Source organism: Perca fluviatilis, chromosome 24, assembly GCF_010015445.1.
Source record: "Perca fluviatilis chromosome 24, GENO_Pfluv_1.0, whole genome shotgun sequence".
Taxonomy (NCBI): domain Eukaryota; kingdom Metazoa; phylum Chordata; class Actinopteri; order Perciformes; family Percidae; genus Perca; species Perca fluviatilis.
In genome coordinates this window covers 10,594,974-10,610,584 of record NC_053135.1, presented here as the reverse complement: position 1 = coordinate 10,610,584, position 15,611 = coordinate 10,594,974, and the positions used below count along the sequence as shown (strand labels likewise).

The 15,611-nt window shown below is 41.4% G+C and overlaps 1 protein-coding gene across 6 annotated transcripts in view; it reads left to right on the top strand.

Moving 5' to 3' along the window:
* LOC120554091 (protein FAM184A-like) overlaps positions 1-15,496 on the top strand; it is a 54,844-nt gene extending 39,348 nt beyond the window's left edge. For 2 of the 6 annotated variants that reach the window (XM_039792700.1, XM_039792697.1), the window contains 10 exons: positions 1,243-1,357; positions 2,127-2,224; positions 4,526-4,679; positions 5,594-5,721; positions 5,865-6,049; positions 8,664-8,810; positions 8,988-9,105; positions 9,795-9,899; positions 11,409-11,530; positions 14,035-15,496. In XM_039792700.1, the coding sequence (XP_039648634.1) occupies positions 1,243-1,357; positions 2,127-2,224; positions 4,526-4,679; positions 5,594-5,721; positions 5,865-6,049; positions 8,664-8,810; positions 8,988-9,105; positions 9,795-9,899; positions 11,409-11,530; positions 14,035-14,149 (1,287 nt within the window). In that variant the 3' untranslated portion in view covers positions 14,150-15,496. Of the gene's footprint in view, positions 1-1,242; positions 1,358-2,126; positions 2,225-4,525; positions 4,680-5,593; positions 5,722-5,864; positions 6,050-8,663; positions 8,811-8,987; positions 9,106-9,794; positions 9,900-10,607; positions 10,702-11,165; positions 11,292-11,408; positions 11,531-14,034 lie in introns of those variants that run through there. The other 4 variants (XM_039792702.1, XM_039792698.1, XM_039792699.1 and 1 more) reach the window with 4 other exon arrangements.
* The last annotated feature ends 115 nt before the right edge of the window (positions 15,497-15,611 follow it).

Sequence of the window (15,611 nt, the reverse complement as noted above, 5' to 3'; positions counted from 1 at the left end):
TGAACACCCAAATGAATCCAAATTATTTTGACTTTTGAGATAAACAAGCCAAAAATGAAGCATGCCCCATCGCAAATGAGGACTCTCGTGTCTGTCGTTACCTGGTCAAACCAAGCATCAGCCTCGAGCATTTGATTGACACAGCAAAAGAGAAATAATTTACTGGACGTGTTCCCTAACTGAGTTTTTTGTGTGTGTGGGTGGATGTGCCATCCTTATCTATAATTACTTCTTTTTCATTACAATATTTTCATTACAAGCCCCTAGGCTGCTATTTGTGTGTGTATATGCATGAGAGTGAGTTTAATTAAGACATCAAGGGTTAGACGGATGCAACTGCAGGTTGTTAAGGTATTTCCACCTCGATAATCTTGCATGTCCTGGTATTTTTGTATGTAAAAAATGATCCATTTTAACAGACACATGAAGGGAGGATAAAGTGTACAGGTCATACTTGTGTCTTTTTAAATCCATATCCAGTGTAGAACCCCACAAACTTCATCCCAGCCTGGCTCATTTTAAATCCATCTTACCTTGCAGTAAAAAAACACTAATGAAAAAATTTTTTTTTATTTTTTTAAAAAAAAATTTGTTGAGGGAGAGGCGTCAGTAAAAAAAAAAAGAAAAAAAAAAAAGAGTTTTTTTTCTTCCTAATGGTTCTTAATATCTCCTCAAAACAAAACTGTTTAGTGTGCAGTGATGGGGATTAAGCTAGTTGGCTTTATGTTATTTGGTTCTGTGCGCTGTCGCTCGTTGTCTGACAAGCTGTCAGCTCTTTGAGATGAGTGGCGAAATCTCCCAACTACAGCTCTGTGTTTGGCTCATATCCATGTGTCGATACCACCACCAGTGAATAATTGTCAAAACAATCTGTAGAAAAGATTTTTCACATGAGGATTAAAGAATGAATGAGAAGGCGCAGGTGGAAACACAAAGAGGGAGCGAAGATGTACTTAATGTTGACCCAATTAAATGTGTGCATTAATTAGAGCGAGTTGTTCATTTCCTGAAGATACATATTTCTTACACGGCCGAATCCATTTGCTCTAAAGAAGAAATTTTATGTGATGTTGCTGCAGGGAAACGTTGTTTTTTTTGGTTTAGTGTGCGGGCACACTGACCTGTCCACATTTGCTTTTATTACCTATACGTCTGTCCATTTCTTTACATACTTAGATTACTGTTTTGCCCTTCAGTATGAACATCTGTAACTACTGTATATCTGTTTGTTTTTTCTTCCAGATCTCTCTATTGAAACAGTCCCTGGAGCTGCAGTTGTCACAGTCCCAGTCAGCTCTCCAGCAGCTGCAGTCTCAGTTTAACCAGGAGAGGGAGCTGCTGAGCCAACAGCTGAAAGGTATGCTGGCCTATGCAACTTTCCTCTTATGTTTATGGTCACCGCGGTGTGAGCCATGAAATGCGAATCCAACATTAGGCTTCCCGACTCATTTTAAAAAAGGCAAGAAAAAGAGAGAGAGATTTGTCTTGCCCCGGTTGTAAGCGACCTTGCAATTCACATTGAAATCGTCCCTTGTCCGACCCACCTCTCGACCTGGGTCGCGAGGCCAAGTCGATGGACGTGAGCGGACCCTTCCAAACACAAAGTCAACCCTGGTTGAGCTCTTAGTGTGAAATGGGTATAAGGGGGAACTGCAACTCCAAACTGGCAGCAACAGTCAATCTTCCCTTAATTTTCATTCTTTAAGATTTTCCTTTAAGGAGAAATGGTCATTTGCAAGAGAGGAGTGGTTTAGGGCGCACACAGTGAGCTGTTAGATGAGGAGCTGCAGTCGACACGCTCTCACTGGGGTTTGTGCGAACCAGCACAGCTCCAAAACCTCAGCAAGTGAATCAAAGGGCGACGATACATTGCGATGTGTTGCAGTGAGACAAAAATACAGGATTAGTTGAAATGGAAATGCTTTGTTTGTTTTGGTATTATGTGCTTTTACAACACATTTGAGCCATCGCAAAGTGCATGATATCTTATCACATTCTGCTCAGCGACTGTAACAGATTGTCATGTCATCTGCCTTGTTAAAGAGAATAGAAACCCGTCTGTTTTTAAAGATACTGTGAGGTATCACAGTCTACATGTGTAGGGCTCTTTCTGTGCGTGTTTGCAGAGATGCAGAGAGAACATCAGAGGAGAGAGCATCGACTACAGGAGGCCCACTGCTGTGCCCTGAGCACCATGGAGGAGGCCAGACAACACCAGATAAGGGTAGGAGTTACAGACAGAGACACACACACACACACACACACCAAGCATGCACAGAAGATGTGCATTGTTTGGCTTGGGATTTGCCACATATACTGCATTTCTAAATCTAAAATTGAATCAAAATCAGATGCCAAAATCAACATATGCACTCAGCCAAGCACAGTGGAAGCACTGTTGCTGGGGATTAAATTTGCAATTTTGCAGTCGTTCACAGGGACTTTTATCCCCCTGAGCTACCTAGGCACTGTCTTTAGTTCTGGCACCTTTTTAAAGAGATATTTTGCCGTTTTAAATCCAGCTCTGTGTCATGACAGTGTGGGCAGTGTGTTTTTAGATGAAGGGTGTTTGGCTTCCCTCCGTGGCGCTCCTCTGCTCTTCCGTGCACTGAAGGGAAGCCAAACACCGTTCATCTTAACACACTGCCCACACTGCCAGGACACAGAACTGGTTTAAAATTGACAAAGTATCCCTTGAGTTCAGGCAGAATTATTTAAAAAAATCCACTCATGTATGTGCCTGTTATGACAGTGTACACCTGTACAAATGTGCTTTTCATTAGAAAAATGTGCTGCCGCTGTACCTATTTTTTTACTGTGTTCTCATCTGCAGTCTGTGGTCAGCGAAAGTCTGTAAAATAGTTTCTGGTGCAAGATGCGATCCTCAGTATGAGAACTGTAAAATCAAGATTTTTTTCTTACATGTAACACGATTTGTTGTCCTGGGATTCTCTACTCAAGACATTACCCTCAGGTCATTTCCTCTCGAAAGGAAATTATAGCCTCATACAGTTTGGAAAGTGCAGTACTCAGTGATGCAATTTGGACTTCTTTTTTTCCAATTTAATCTGTAGCACATTATTTCTTGATGTGTAGAAGAAAGGTAAATATTGGTTGTGAGACTCTGAAACTACCAACACAATGCACAAATCAAATTGACAGTCTACAGTAAGTATAGGGGAAAGTGTTATAGTTCTAATATCATCAGTTTTAATTTAACGATCCTTCCATTCCTGCTGCAGAGTAAAATGGAGGCAAAAGATTCATGAAGCAATTAAATCAGCTGAGAACCCTCTCAGCAGCTAGAAACAATGTGAAACAATTAATTAGGTTCATCTACTTTAATTTCACCCATTTCCTTGTTAAATGATTTTGAAAATGAGCCAGGGTGGTAATAGCTTATTGTTGACTTTATGGTTGAATCATATAATTATATTGCAGGCAGAAACATTTGATGATTTATTTAATTTTTTTCTTTACTGCCCTGTTGAGCAAAATGATTGTAGTACTGTGTCTATGAAGGGGATGTGTCAAGTACATCTTTTAATGTCATGGATCACATAATGAACCTTAATGGAAATGAGACTGTCCAGTCGGTGGGATTTCATGCATGCTAAATAAAACAAACTGGGCCAGGTTTGTGGATTCCTTTCCGCAGGAAAAAGCATTAATAATGCTTCTCTGAAAAAAATACCTTTTTTTGTTTCAGCCTCTTTTTGTAATCTCAAACTGGAGATTATAGTTCACGCTTGTTTTCTCCAACATTACACCACTGATTATATGGTATATTAAGGCTGCATAGTGCAAGCAGGGTTTAGCATGTATAATTTACATATGTTTTGCATATAATTCACATGACTTATGACTCCTCTCCCTGCTGGTGCCATCAACGATTCTCAGATACCAGAGATTGTGTTGGCCATCAAACAAATTCACATTATCCTTTTCCACATTCTCACTTCCATTCTTCATACTGATTTTCCTGCAAGAAAGCAATTCCTATTACCAATGTGAGTCGTCGTAAACAGCGGCTTTCGATTGATACTGCCAAATAAACTTCACAAAGACAAAGCTGAATATACATATTTCTTAGATTTATTAATATCTTAATTGATTTTCTAATGTTTTGTAGCTGTGAGCAGCTCCTCATTTCTTTTATTTAATGCATTATGGGCAAATGGTGTCCAACACTCAATAAACAAGCAGATGAAGTATACATACTGACTGTTTTGACTATGATCAATTTTGTCATTTTTGTCATTAATGAACACACTACATACTCAAAGCCTGATGGGAGTTAGTACAGAATTGGGACACAGCTACACTGTTAATTTTTGTTCGTCGTTTGTCTTCTGGGTTTAATGATCCGTCAACATGGCATCATAACAATGATTTCTTTCAGCCAACTCTCAAATTCCATCCATGCCAAAGCATCCTTTGGGTTCTCCACAACTGTGTCACCACATGGAATAATGTATTTTTGATCTAACATGTTCTATCATCTTGAATCCCCACCCTGTGCCAGGCCCTGGAGGAGCGTCTGAAGCAGGAGCAGAGGGAGGAGGTCCACGCTTTGAAGGAGGCCCACAGGAGGACCTTAGACATCCTGAGACAGCAGTCGGACCAGGAGCTGCAGACGCTGCGATTTGAGCTGGAGGACGAAGGGAAAGCAAAGCTGGGTAAATGATAATACACATACACTTAATTGCTGTAGTTTTAAAAAACACACAGCATGGTTTTTAAACTACAGCAATGACGTTTGAACCCTCAGCAAATATGTTTCTACCTATGGTGATTAAGTTTCTACCCTACCTGCTGTGTTGAGGCTTATTCCCGTAATGATTATAAAAAAAAAATCCTCCTCATTCTCCATCTCTTGACTATTAAACGACTGGAAGGAAACCCAACCATCCATGGACAGAGACGCGATGCATACCTCTGCAAGACGTTTAAAATTCATGGGTTGAAATGTAAAACACTCTTTGAGAAACTCTGTTATAATGGGACTAAATAAGCAAATTGCATTTAAGAAGAATAATAAGCGATAGGCTAATCACTTTTACCCACTGTTTTGTTTTTTTTTTTTTTTTTTGCAATACCAAGTGTGTTAGATAGTGTAAAGTTGTTAAAAGCTAACATGAATTTTAATTGCACTGATAATCAAAGAGTTTAAGTTACGGACCAACTGTCTGTGGTCTGTGAACAGGTACAGTACACAAGTAGTCAAAATTGAACCTTATGTTGAAATATCTGACAGAAATAGACAGCCTGCATTAAAACAAATATTGCCTTTTGATGGTAAAACAAGATTGAGATTAAATCTCTCAAAATGTAAGAACTTTAAAAAGAACTCTTCTGATGAAAAGTTCTTCTTTGGTGGAGAAGGATTCAGAAGGAACAAAGAGGCTATCCAGGGCATCATTTACCATCTGCCCTCAGTGATAACTTTAGTACACAGTCAGTTGGTTTTCATCAAACTGCCATATTTCTTCTCACAGTGATATTCCTACCCACGATGCTGAGATGTTGCTTGTCACTTCTACCCGATGTGTACATGTTCACTCCCTTTAACTCCGGTGTCTCTGTCTGCCAGCATCTCTTCGTGCAGAACTGAACCACATCCATGCTGCGTCAATAGAGCATCTAAAGCAGATCCACCTTAAAGAAAACACTTCGGCCAAACGAGATCTAGAGAAAGCTATGGAGCACAGCCGTCAGCAGGTAACTGCCTTACTTTCTTTTGTTATTGTCCGTTTTCTTCTTTGTTCTTTACTTGTTTGTATTTGACCAGCAGCTTCTAATTTACAACTTATTCTCTTTACGTTTCTCTGTTAATCTGTACACTGTTAATGTATTTCTTGTAGGAACAAGAGCTCCTAGTTCGTATATCAGACCTGCAAGCAGAGCTGTGTTCCCGTAGCAACCGCATCACCGATCTGGACCACGAGATCCACTCTCTGAACGAGACCATTGACACTCTGACCAGAGAGCTGGAGATAAAGGGCAAAGAGGTGCTGCGGGTCCGCAGTGAAGCTAACCATCAGATAAGGTGCATAACACCAGAATGGTCCATACAGTTGGAAGTCAAACATCAATTTGACAATACATACTCTAAAATATGTGTGTTTTATATTAACGAAGGGGGCAGAACTAAACTCTGACTCAACATTAACTGACCCAGTTTTGCAGATGACTAATCCTGCACTCATGTCATATGGGAATAACCATCTGAACAGCTTATGATTAAAAGCGTTATGCTTTGAAACTCATTTATGCCACAACGTGTTTCTGATGTTGTGTGTGTGTGTCTGTATGTATGTATGTATGTATGTGTGTATGTATATGTATATATATATATATATATATATATATATATATATATTTTTTTTTTTATTTTTTATTATTGTTATCGCGATATCAACTTGTGCAATAAACACACACACACACACACCGCCAAAGGCTGCGACAAATCCCATCGGTAGAAAACTATACTCTAAAATGTAACTGTCTGTCTTTTTTCAGTGGTGCATTTTATGTTCAATTCAGTGTTCAATTTGTACAAATTTTTTTTTAATGCGACAAGCAACTTCCTGTATTTTAGCAGAATACAGGAAGTTGTCTTTCTGCTGAAAGCAGCAGAAAGGCAGAACTGAATACACTTTAATATCTAGCACTGACGAGTTGATATTTACACTTGTAAAATGTCGCACTTGGTAGGCATTTTGGTCACTTGGTCATGCAAGCTTTAGCAGCCTGTACTATTAACCCTGCCTGCAGTGATTCTGGTCCTGCTTATCTGCCAGCAAAGATTACCATTGTTTCTTAAAGCTATAGTGCACAGCTATTTTATACTAATAAACATCCGTTACGCCAAATGAGTTGATACAAAGCCAGGTTAGCCTATCAGCTCCACAAAACTCTCTCTGTGTTTCTCAGCATGGCCGTGTTTACAAAATGGTGTCGTCAGGTGACTTCTGCGCCCAGTAACTCGAGTGATGCGTTTTACATCACTGCTGAGAAAGAACAGCGGCAGCGTTCAGCTTTGGAGACAAAGAGGACAGCACAATTACAAGATAATTACCTCTTCTGAAGATACCATGTTTTTTAATCCTCCGTGTTAGCAGCTGCGTGGAGGAAGGGTGGGGGTGGTGTGCGATCACCGAAGGCTTGCCTCATGTGGATGCTTCGACAGTGTTTCCTCAATTCCTGATGGGATGGGGGGGGGGGGTGACAGAAGCTACGCACTATAGCTTTAAAGTAAACATCATGACTTCCTTCCACAGTAACCATGAATACAGGGCTGGACTGGGACAAAAAAACAGCCCTGGCATTTTTGGCCCAGGCGGCCCACACCCACCGTGATTGGTCAGACACATTCCCTGCAGACAGTCCTTTAAAATATGTGTGCATTCTATGATATGAGTTGCTTACTGTTCAGCGTTCATGTGATAGTTTTGGATCATTCAAGAGGGGTCTCAAGACTTATCTGTTGATCTTACACTTAAATAATTTATTCATTCTTAGAGTTATGATTTTTATATTTATGGTATTTTTATTATTTTTTATTGATATTTTATATTGTATTGACATTATTGTTATTACTATTTTGCTTAATATTGGCTTAGCAACTTTAAAAACAGTTTACTGTTAATTTTAACTATTGTAAGATTATTATTTTGTCACTTTGGACACAAGTGTCTGCTAAATAAGATAACCATAACTATAACCTTTCCCAAAAGCTACAATAAAGCTGAGAGTAGTATATGCCCCGGAAAAGAGCACCAATACAAGAGAAGCTAATTAAGCCATTCAAGGAACACTGATGCTTGTATAGTCACTGATTTTATAGATCACAGACTTTTCAGCTAGCCTAGCCAACAGGCTAACCGCTAGCATTCTCAATGTAAGCTTAAGCAGTTAGGTTACCTGACAGCCACTAACTTTAATGTTACAGCCAAACTGCTTGTTATCGTTATGACGTGACACACACACACACACACACACACAGACACACAGCCTCCCTCCCTTCCTGAGAGTCTGTGTTAATTTGCCTACTCCTTACCACATCGTCATCTACTCTCTCCTTCCATCTTTTCCTCACTGCTCCCATGGCCCTGTCATGGTCACTCGGCTTCTTCCCTGTCATGAAGTTGTTTCTGCTTCTCTGTATAGCCAGCCACCTCTCCTCCTCCTCTACTTCAGGTAATGCTGATGTTGAAGCAGCTACTACAGCCCCAAACATGTCCGAAAATTTGGCACATTTTGAGGAATCCGCCTGTAGATTCTTAATCTTTTTCTCCTGTAATTTCTCTGCACCTCCCTTGCGCTTTGGTGGTCGTTTGTCCATTTTAACGTGAATGCTAAACTTCCAGCATAAATATTACAGCTCGTGTCTCAGGGCCGGGAGGCTTGGCCATAGTGGGATTCGTACATTTGCGGCCCGGAGTGGGGAAGGGGGTTCCTGGATTTGATTGGGTCAGGCCAGTGCCAATAAAGAAAATTGACCAATGGGCCACTGTAAGTTCTTTATGGGCCGGCCTGGCCAAAAAGAGTCCACGTAGTAATGTGTGTAACTTGTGATATTGTCCATGCATCCAACACACATTACACAACCTACTGTTTCCTCGCGGTTTACTGCTTAGTTTTGTCTGTCTCTGCTCCAGGGCCCATGAACAAGACCTTTCAAAGAGACATGAGAGGGATCTGGGGGATATAAATATAATCCATCAAAGAGAAATACAAATCATGCTGGCTGACTTCAACAAGGCCCAGGAGGTCCTCAAAGACAAGATCACCGCGCTACAAATACTGTAAGTCACAGCAAAGTGTGATTACGTCTGCTGTTGTGTTGCTCCTTTAGGCTGCCACGCTTTCAAGATTTTTAATATAGTCTCACAGTTGTCTCTTTTTCTGTCTCTGCTTTCTCCTTGTAATGCTATCTACCTACATTCCTACTTTGCGTATGTACGTCATGTCTGTTTGTCTAGGCTGGAGGGGACAGAGGACAAGTTAAGACACAGAGAGAGCCGACCAGAAGACCTGCATGTCATAGCGGAGCTCCGAGAGATGGTCACCGAAAGGGAAGCTCTGGTGAAAAAGCTGGTGGTGAGTACACTGGGTGGGGTGGGGAGGGGGGTGATATCGTCAGATAGTTAAGAAGATAAGAAGAGCTGAAACAAAGCTCCAAGCAAAAACGACTATCACAACGTCCACAGAAATCCAACTCCATCTTGCAGCATAATCCTTTCCTCTGCTGTCCATGTGTACCACTCTAATAAGATTTCTTATTTGTTAAACTGCAGTCACAGATATCACAACTGTTGCTGGCAGATTTTAACATCTGGAGCCGACAAAGTCATTCCAGTCAATGTGCTCTGCGGTGTCGGTGTCATCGGAGATGGTTTCCCGGAGAAACACTCACCACCTACCTACCACCAAAGTTGATTCTGGACTTATTCTTGAGTAGTTTGACTGAATCCTCCACCGTCTTTGCTCAGTAAAAGAAGCTGAGCCAACTGCATCTTCTTCATCTTCATCTTGTGATAAATATTAAAGACAGTGAGATAAAGTTGAAAGCCCTGTTAAAAAGCTATGTAGCAGACCTAGGGTCTGCTTAACACACAAGGCCATGTGTGTTGGTTTATGCAAATTAAAGGCCCTGTTCCAATGGCCGCCCTTTCTTCCACTGTGAAAACATTTGGCAGCCACATTTTCAACATGCAGGGGTCGAGAGTTTGATACTCAGAAATCTTGGGTGGAGTGTCACTTTAAAACGTGCGTCGTCTCTTTCATAGGACGACAAGAAGTTCTACCAGCTGGAGTTGGTCAACCGAGAGACGGGGTTCAACAAGGTCTTCAATTCCAGTGCCAATGTTGGTGTAATCAACCCTCTTATCAAGGTAAGTGGTCTCATACCCAGGATCCTTTGTCAGTGTGAGTGGCATGGCTGTCGAGGATCGTGTGGGTGTTTATGACATCATCGGCCCCCTTTTTTGAGGGGTGGTTGTACGAAGGCCACTCAGCTCAGACAGGTGAAATCACAAAATCCCCACACAACAAACATCAGTCTGGTACACACTGTTATCCTTGATTTTCTTTTTTTTATTCTGGTATGTTACTTTTTTTTTTTTTTATTCTATTTAATTAAAAAGCTGCTGCGTGTGTGAACATTACTAACAGCCTCATAAAGACTGATTGATCTCTGTGCACAAAGCTGCTCATCATCCTTCATGTGTGCACACAGCTGTCATACCTACTGTTTGATCCTGGGAGTCATTCAGAAACCATGCTTGATTTCAGCATCATAACATCGGTCCTCTCCTCCTCCTCCTTCCTCCTCCTCATGCCACTGTTGCTCACTGTGGGTTGTTCGGATTTGATAACCTACACATCCTCGGTTCCCTTTCTCACATTTCAAAACTTGGTGAAACAGTGTGCAAGATTAGAACATTTCTGACTTTTGCAACTAGCCAACACAGATTTTTCTACCATTTTTATTTCTTGCAAGATGCTTTGTACTCTTCTACTTCAACAAATGTCATCCATTTTCACTAACTTTTTGATATTCTACCATTGCTAAATTGTGTTTTTTTTTTTTTTTGGATCAGTTGCAGTCCTCTTTGAGTTGTGCAATTGACTACACGATGACCCCGAACAGTGATTGTCCAATCATAACTTACCAACTGTAACTAGTCACGTCAGGTCTGTCAAGCTTTGGATTTCTCTACATGTAGAAGCGATGTGCATGTGGCTGTGGTGAGAGCGATACTTTTAGATGTAAAGGGTTTGGATGGTCTATTTTAACCTTTTCAAAAGTGTAAGGACTGGAGGAAACTGTGTGTTTATCTTCATCTAAGCTGCAATCGATAGCATGCCCAGCTAACCAAGCGTAACTTTAAGGCCAGGGAGGGTGTCATTAGCTAACTGTGAGGGTTACAGGTTGCATTAGAAAAAGCCCAGTTCAGGACTGGCACATCCTGTACACTGTGTTGTATTCCCCCACTGTCTGGAAGTCGGTCCTGGATGCCTCTATACCAGAATTTAGGCTAACGTTAGCAACTCTGTCCTGCTCTTCATTGGATTTGGGGCGGTTTACATTTGCTACAAACTAAATGCATTCCTCTAACACGGCATCACCAACCCTGCCTTTCTATGTGTGTCTGTAGTTAAAAACAGGCAGCCAATCAGATCACCGCTTCACCAGCTTTTCTAGCCAGTCAGCTCTCCGATTGGTCGGCTCTCCCGCCATGAGTCATGAAGGAGAAGAAGAGGAGGGACGGGAGGTGGAGGAGGTAGGACCAGGTGGCTGCTTTGTGCCTCCTCACTCCCCCCTCCAAAGCTCCCTCCCCAGTCCTCTTGGGAAAGCCCTGCCACTGTTCAGCCCTCTTCCTCTTTCTCCTCTTCCTCAGCATCCTCTTCCTCTTCCTTCTCCTCATCCTCCACATCATCCCATGCCAAGCCTTGCTCTTCCTCATGCTCCTCATCCTCAGGAAGCCCTGGTGCATCATCAGGGCCTACAAAGCTTTAGGAGGTGAGAACCAATCTGTCTTACTGCCACTGCTGCCCTCGGTTCACTTTCACTTCACCTAATTCAGGTAGCGAATTACGTGATGTTTGCTGCCCGCACTGCAGTGTTGTAGTACTCGAGATCGGTCTTGGTCCTAAGACCACTTTTTGAAGGTCTCTGAATCGACCGAGTCTTGTCTCGGCCTCAGATAAAGAGGACTCAGGATTTTATTTCAAGACCGGTCAGGACCACTACTGCAGGGATATCACTAAATTGCCTGTGCATTGTCTAATTGTATGTGTTAACATCATTACTGCGATTGGATGTAAAACTTCCTTCTTCAAATGCAACCAATAACTTGACTCATTTCTAATTTGGAATTATTGTTAAGTCTTTCTTAATAATTAGTCTCATCTCGGTTTAGGTGGTCTTGACTACAACACTGCCCCGATGTCTGTATCTCTCACCTCACTCCTTAGTTTGCCTCCCTTCAATCCTCACTCCTCTTTCCCACCCCCCCCAACCCCCCCTTATAAAAAGGGAGCCAGCCCTGAAACTTTGCAATTACAAATCAGTCTCATTGGGACTTCAAACGCAAAGAAAGTGAGTGATTTAAAAGCACAGCAGTAACTTAGAAGTGCAAGTTGCAAATGTGGAACCTTTAAGATAACGCGTTGGCAGTGGACACACAGTATAAGAGGAGATGAAGGAGAAAACACTGGGGGGGGGTCTGCTGCTGAAAGATGTAAACTCCAAACCAGCTGAAACCAAACAGTTGGGTTACAATCTGAATGTTCAGAAAAGCTGATTTCAAGGGGAGAAACGCTTTGTTAGTCAGTTTTTTTAAATCATGTTTTTTAGGTGTTATTTTGAAGACCTATAAGAAGAAAAATGTTGATCTCACTTTCCGTACATCTTTGCCCTCTGTTTTTTTTTTTTACTCTTTTTAATCTCTGAAGCAGGGTCAAATGTAAGCTGGGTTTAGAAACTGGATGAAAGGTTGCTGGTTGTGGTTTGAGCCCAAGCTCCTGCTGTGCATGTGTCAAAGTGTCCTTGTATGTGGGGAAAGAACAATTAAAGGCCCTGTAAGGTCATCTATTGTGGACATCACACCAGCCTTCACTTGTTTGAACTGTATTGTACTGCCCTCAATCACTACACACAAGGGAATCTCACTTCTGTTGGTGCCTACTAAGCTATAGGGCTGGGACGATATGTTTTTGTTTCGAGTTTTTCTCGATACATGGGTGCCGATTCGATTTTTATTGCGATTTTCATTTATTGGGATTCTAGAAGTAATGCAGTTTCTTTAACAAAAACAGTTGAATAATAAACTTCTAGAGACCCTAGGCTCGTTCGAGATGAACTGCGCCTCGCCTGTAAAGTGAACGAGAGCAGGTGGCAGCAGCCGCGCGCCGTGACAAAAATCCGCTGTCAAATCGGACAGTTTCCAGCCGCTTCCAGCAGCCTTCAGGCTGAACAGGAAGTGACAGAAACACTGTGGTCCGACTCTGATTTAATAAAATGTTATCAGACCCATATATCAGCACCTACACAGTTTCCAGTTGTTTTAATTATGACAGAGTAGCTGTCAAAATGCTCTACATGCGAACTGTTGCTGATTTACACTGTAGATGATCTGTAATCTGAACAGATTTAGTCTCTCTGACTTCTAAACATTAACTATCAGCCACACAACAGGTGTTCTGTACAGGATAACCCTTAAATCAGACAAATGGCAGTTAAAATCCCTCCAAATCAAAATCAATAAAAAGTTTCTATAAAACGTCATCATGTTGAGTCGATTCTGAACCAATCAGCTGTTAGATCAGCTGAGAGGCCGGCATTTCCCAGCATGCCCTGGGTCCGCCTGGGTCTTGCAGTCGGTGAAAAGCAACTGCGCTGCCTGCGTCTCAGAACTGCGGCCGCCTTGATCTCGTGAGATTATCGTTGCCCACGTGTGCATGACGTCAGAGCAAGTCGGGATCACATCAGACACAAATCTAACCAGCATGCATTGGGCGGCGATCGCCGGTGATCGATTCTGCGCAGATCTGGCTCATCTCGAACAAGCCTACTATATCATGAGACATTTCTAAAAACTAATTGTTTTCTAAAAAGAATGCACATCGCATGTCAGTCAGTCTGACATTCATTTAATTTGTAAAGAAGTACGTAACATTTATTTTCTGCATTTTCTGCTTTTGGTATGTTTTGCTGGAAACGGACATGATATAGTCACAGTCGGCGGTACGCTGTAAACAGAAAATATTGTCATACGTCATTGTTTATATCATTGGTATAAAAAATATTGATTCTAGGGAAAAGAATCGATTCTAAAAATCGTCGGGAAAAATCCCCATACATACAATTTTTGATTAATTTATTTTTTGCAAACCTTACTAAGCTACCGTGCGTTCCTACTAAAAATGTGTGTATGTGATTGTACACATCTGTATGTTCAGTTTGAGTGCGTCTCTGTCTCTTCTCACCAATCCTAACAGACCTGTTTCTCTTCTGTCCCTCAGCCTTCCTGAAGCCAACGCCACGACACCATTTGACGGGAGGGGGCTGGAGCCAGGAAAAAGCAAAGAACATGTTGTAAAAGAAGAGGAGCCGTACGCCCAGTACTTCACTTTCTGACCGGCAAAAAAATTAAATTCCACTTCTGTCAAAAAAAAAAAAAAAAAAAAAAAAAAAAAAAAGAGGTAATGGGACAGAGAGCTAAAGTTGGACAGCAATCCAAACTGTAGGTTTTGAAAGTAATTTTAGCTAACATTATTTTCAAGTGTCCACTGCCAATCACAGCGCTCCCATCAGACGTGCAGTACTGAGATCCCAAACCTTAGGGCTTCCATACATGGGGAGCATGATGAGTAATGGGGCTTGTCAGTGCGTCTTCATGAAAGCGTGCATGGTAGCGGGAGGTGAGGCAATATAAACACTTTTATACCATCTGCAGTCGTGCGAAACGTGACATTTGTATGAGCTTTTAAGTGTGGAGGGATAAATATAAGGACCCATGGAATTTAATTTCGGTAGACCCAAAAGTTAAACTGTGAGTGTAGACTAGAGGTGGTGTGGTGGTATTGAAGAGGGTCACTTACAGCTGTTTAAGAGACACATTTTAAATTTCACTCAAGTTCCCCACAGGGATTAGATTGCATAATAAAGTAATAAGTAATGTTTTTCCTCCCAAAATTGACAGGCATGGAGAGGAAATATTAGCTTTCTGATTGTCACGACTAGTCACATTGTTGTCCACTGATAAAAATGCAACTTTCTCCGTTACCTTTTAAAGTCATCAAATCAGGGCTGTATTAATCCTCTTAACAAGAGATAGTAGCAATATTTCAGTATTAAGATGATTCCCATATATTACAACTTGGGTGCTACAGTATTTTTATAGTTTTGACCATCTTTTCTATTGGTATACATGGCAGTGTACTCACCGAGGTAAGTTACCTTGTCACACCATCTTGTGAATAAAATGTTTTGTCATAACTGATAAAAGTGACGGTCAGAACTTCCAAAATAACAACCAAGTTGTACATTTGAATGATCCTTTTAACTAGCTACTCAAACCTCGATAAATTAATTTCCTCTTTCCTCTCTGTGGCCCAAACCCCAGCTGGATTCTTAAGCTCATACAAAGATGTCACAAACAGTGTTGCTCTGAGTAGAAAGTGTCACTAGTAAGTAGATTTAGAGGAAGTGTTTTCAGATTTTGTCTGGGTTTTTTTTGTTTTTTTGTACATCATGTGTCTTACAAGCTCTGACTGGAAGAGCTTTGAAAGTTCAGCCAGGGCAAAGTGATTTTTGCCTTGGTACTCGCCTTTAGTCATTGATGCTGTGTCCCCCACCTGTACATACCACACAAACATGTATTGGAGGGAAAAGGACAGACCTAGCTGTTGATTCCGGTTGTTTTTTTTGGGCCTCTACGGTACGATGAACTACAGTATACCACAATAACGACACCAGCAACAAACAAAAAAAAGAAGACAAACTTTAGCTTGCTGTCCCAGTGCTTTGACTGTGTACATACAGTACAGTATACGTTTGAAAGTCATTTTCCAATCTCTGAGCTAGCTGAGGGACGCTT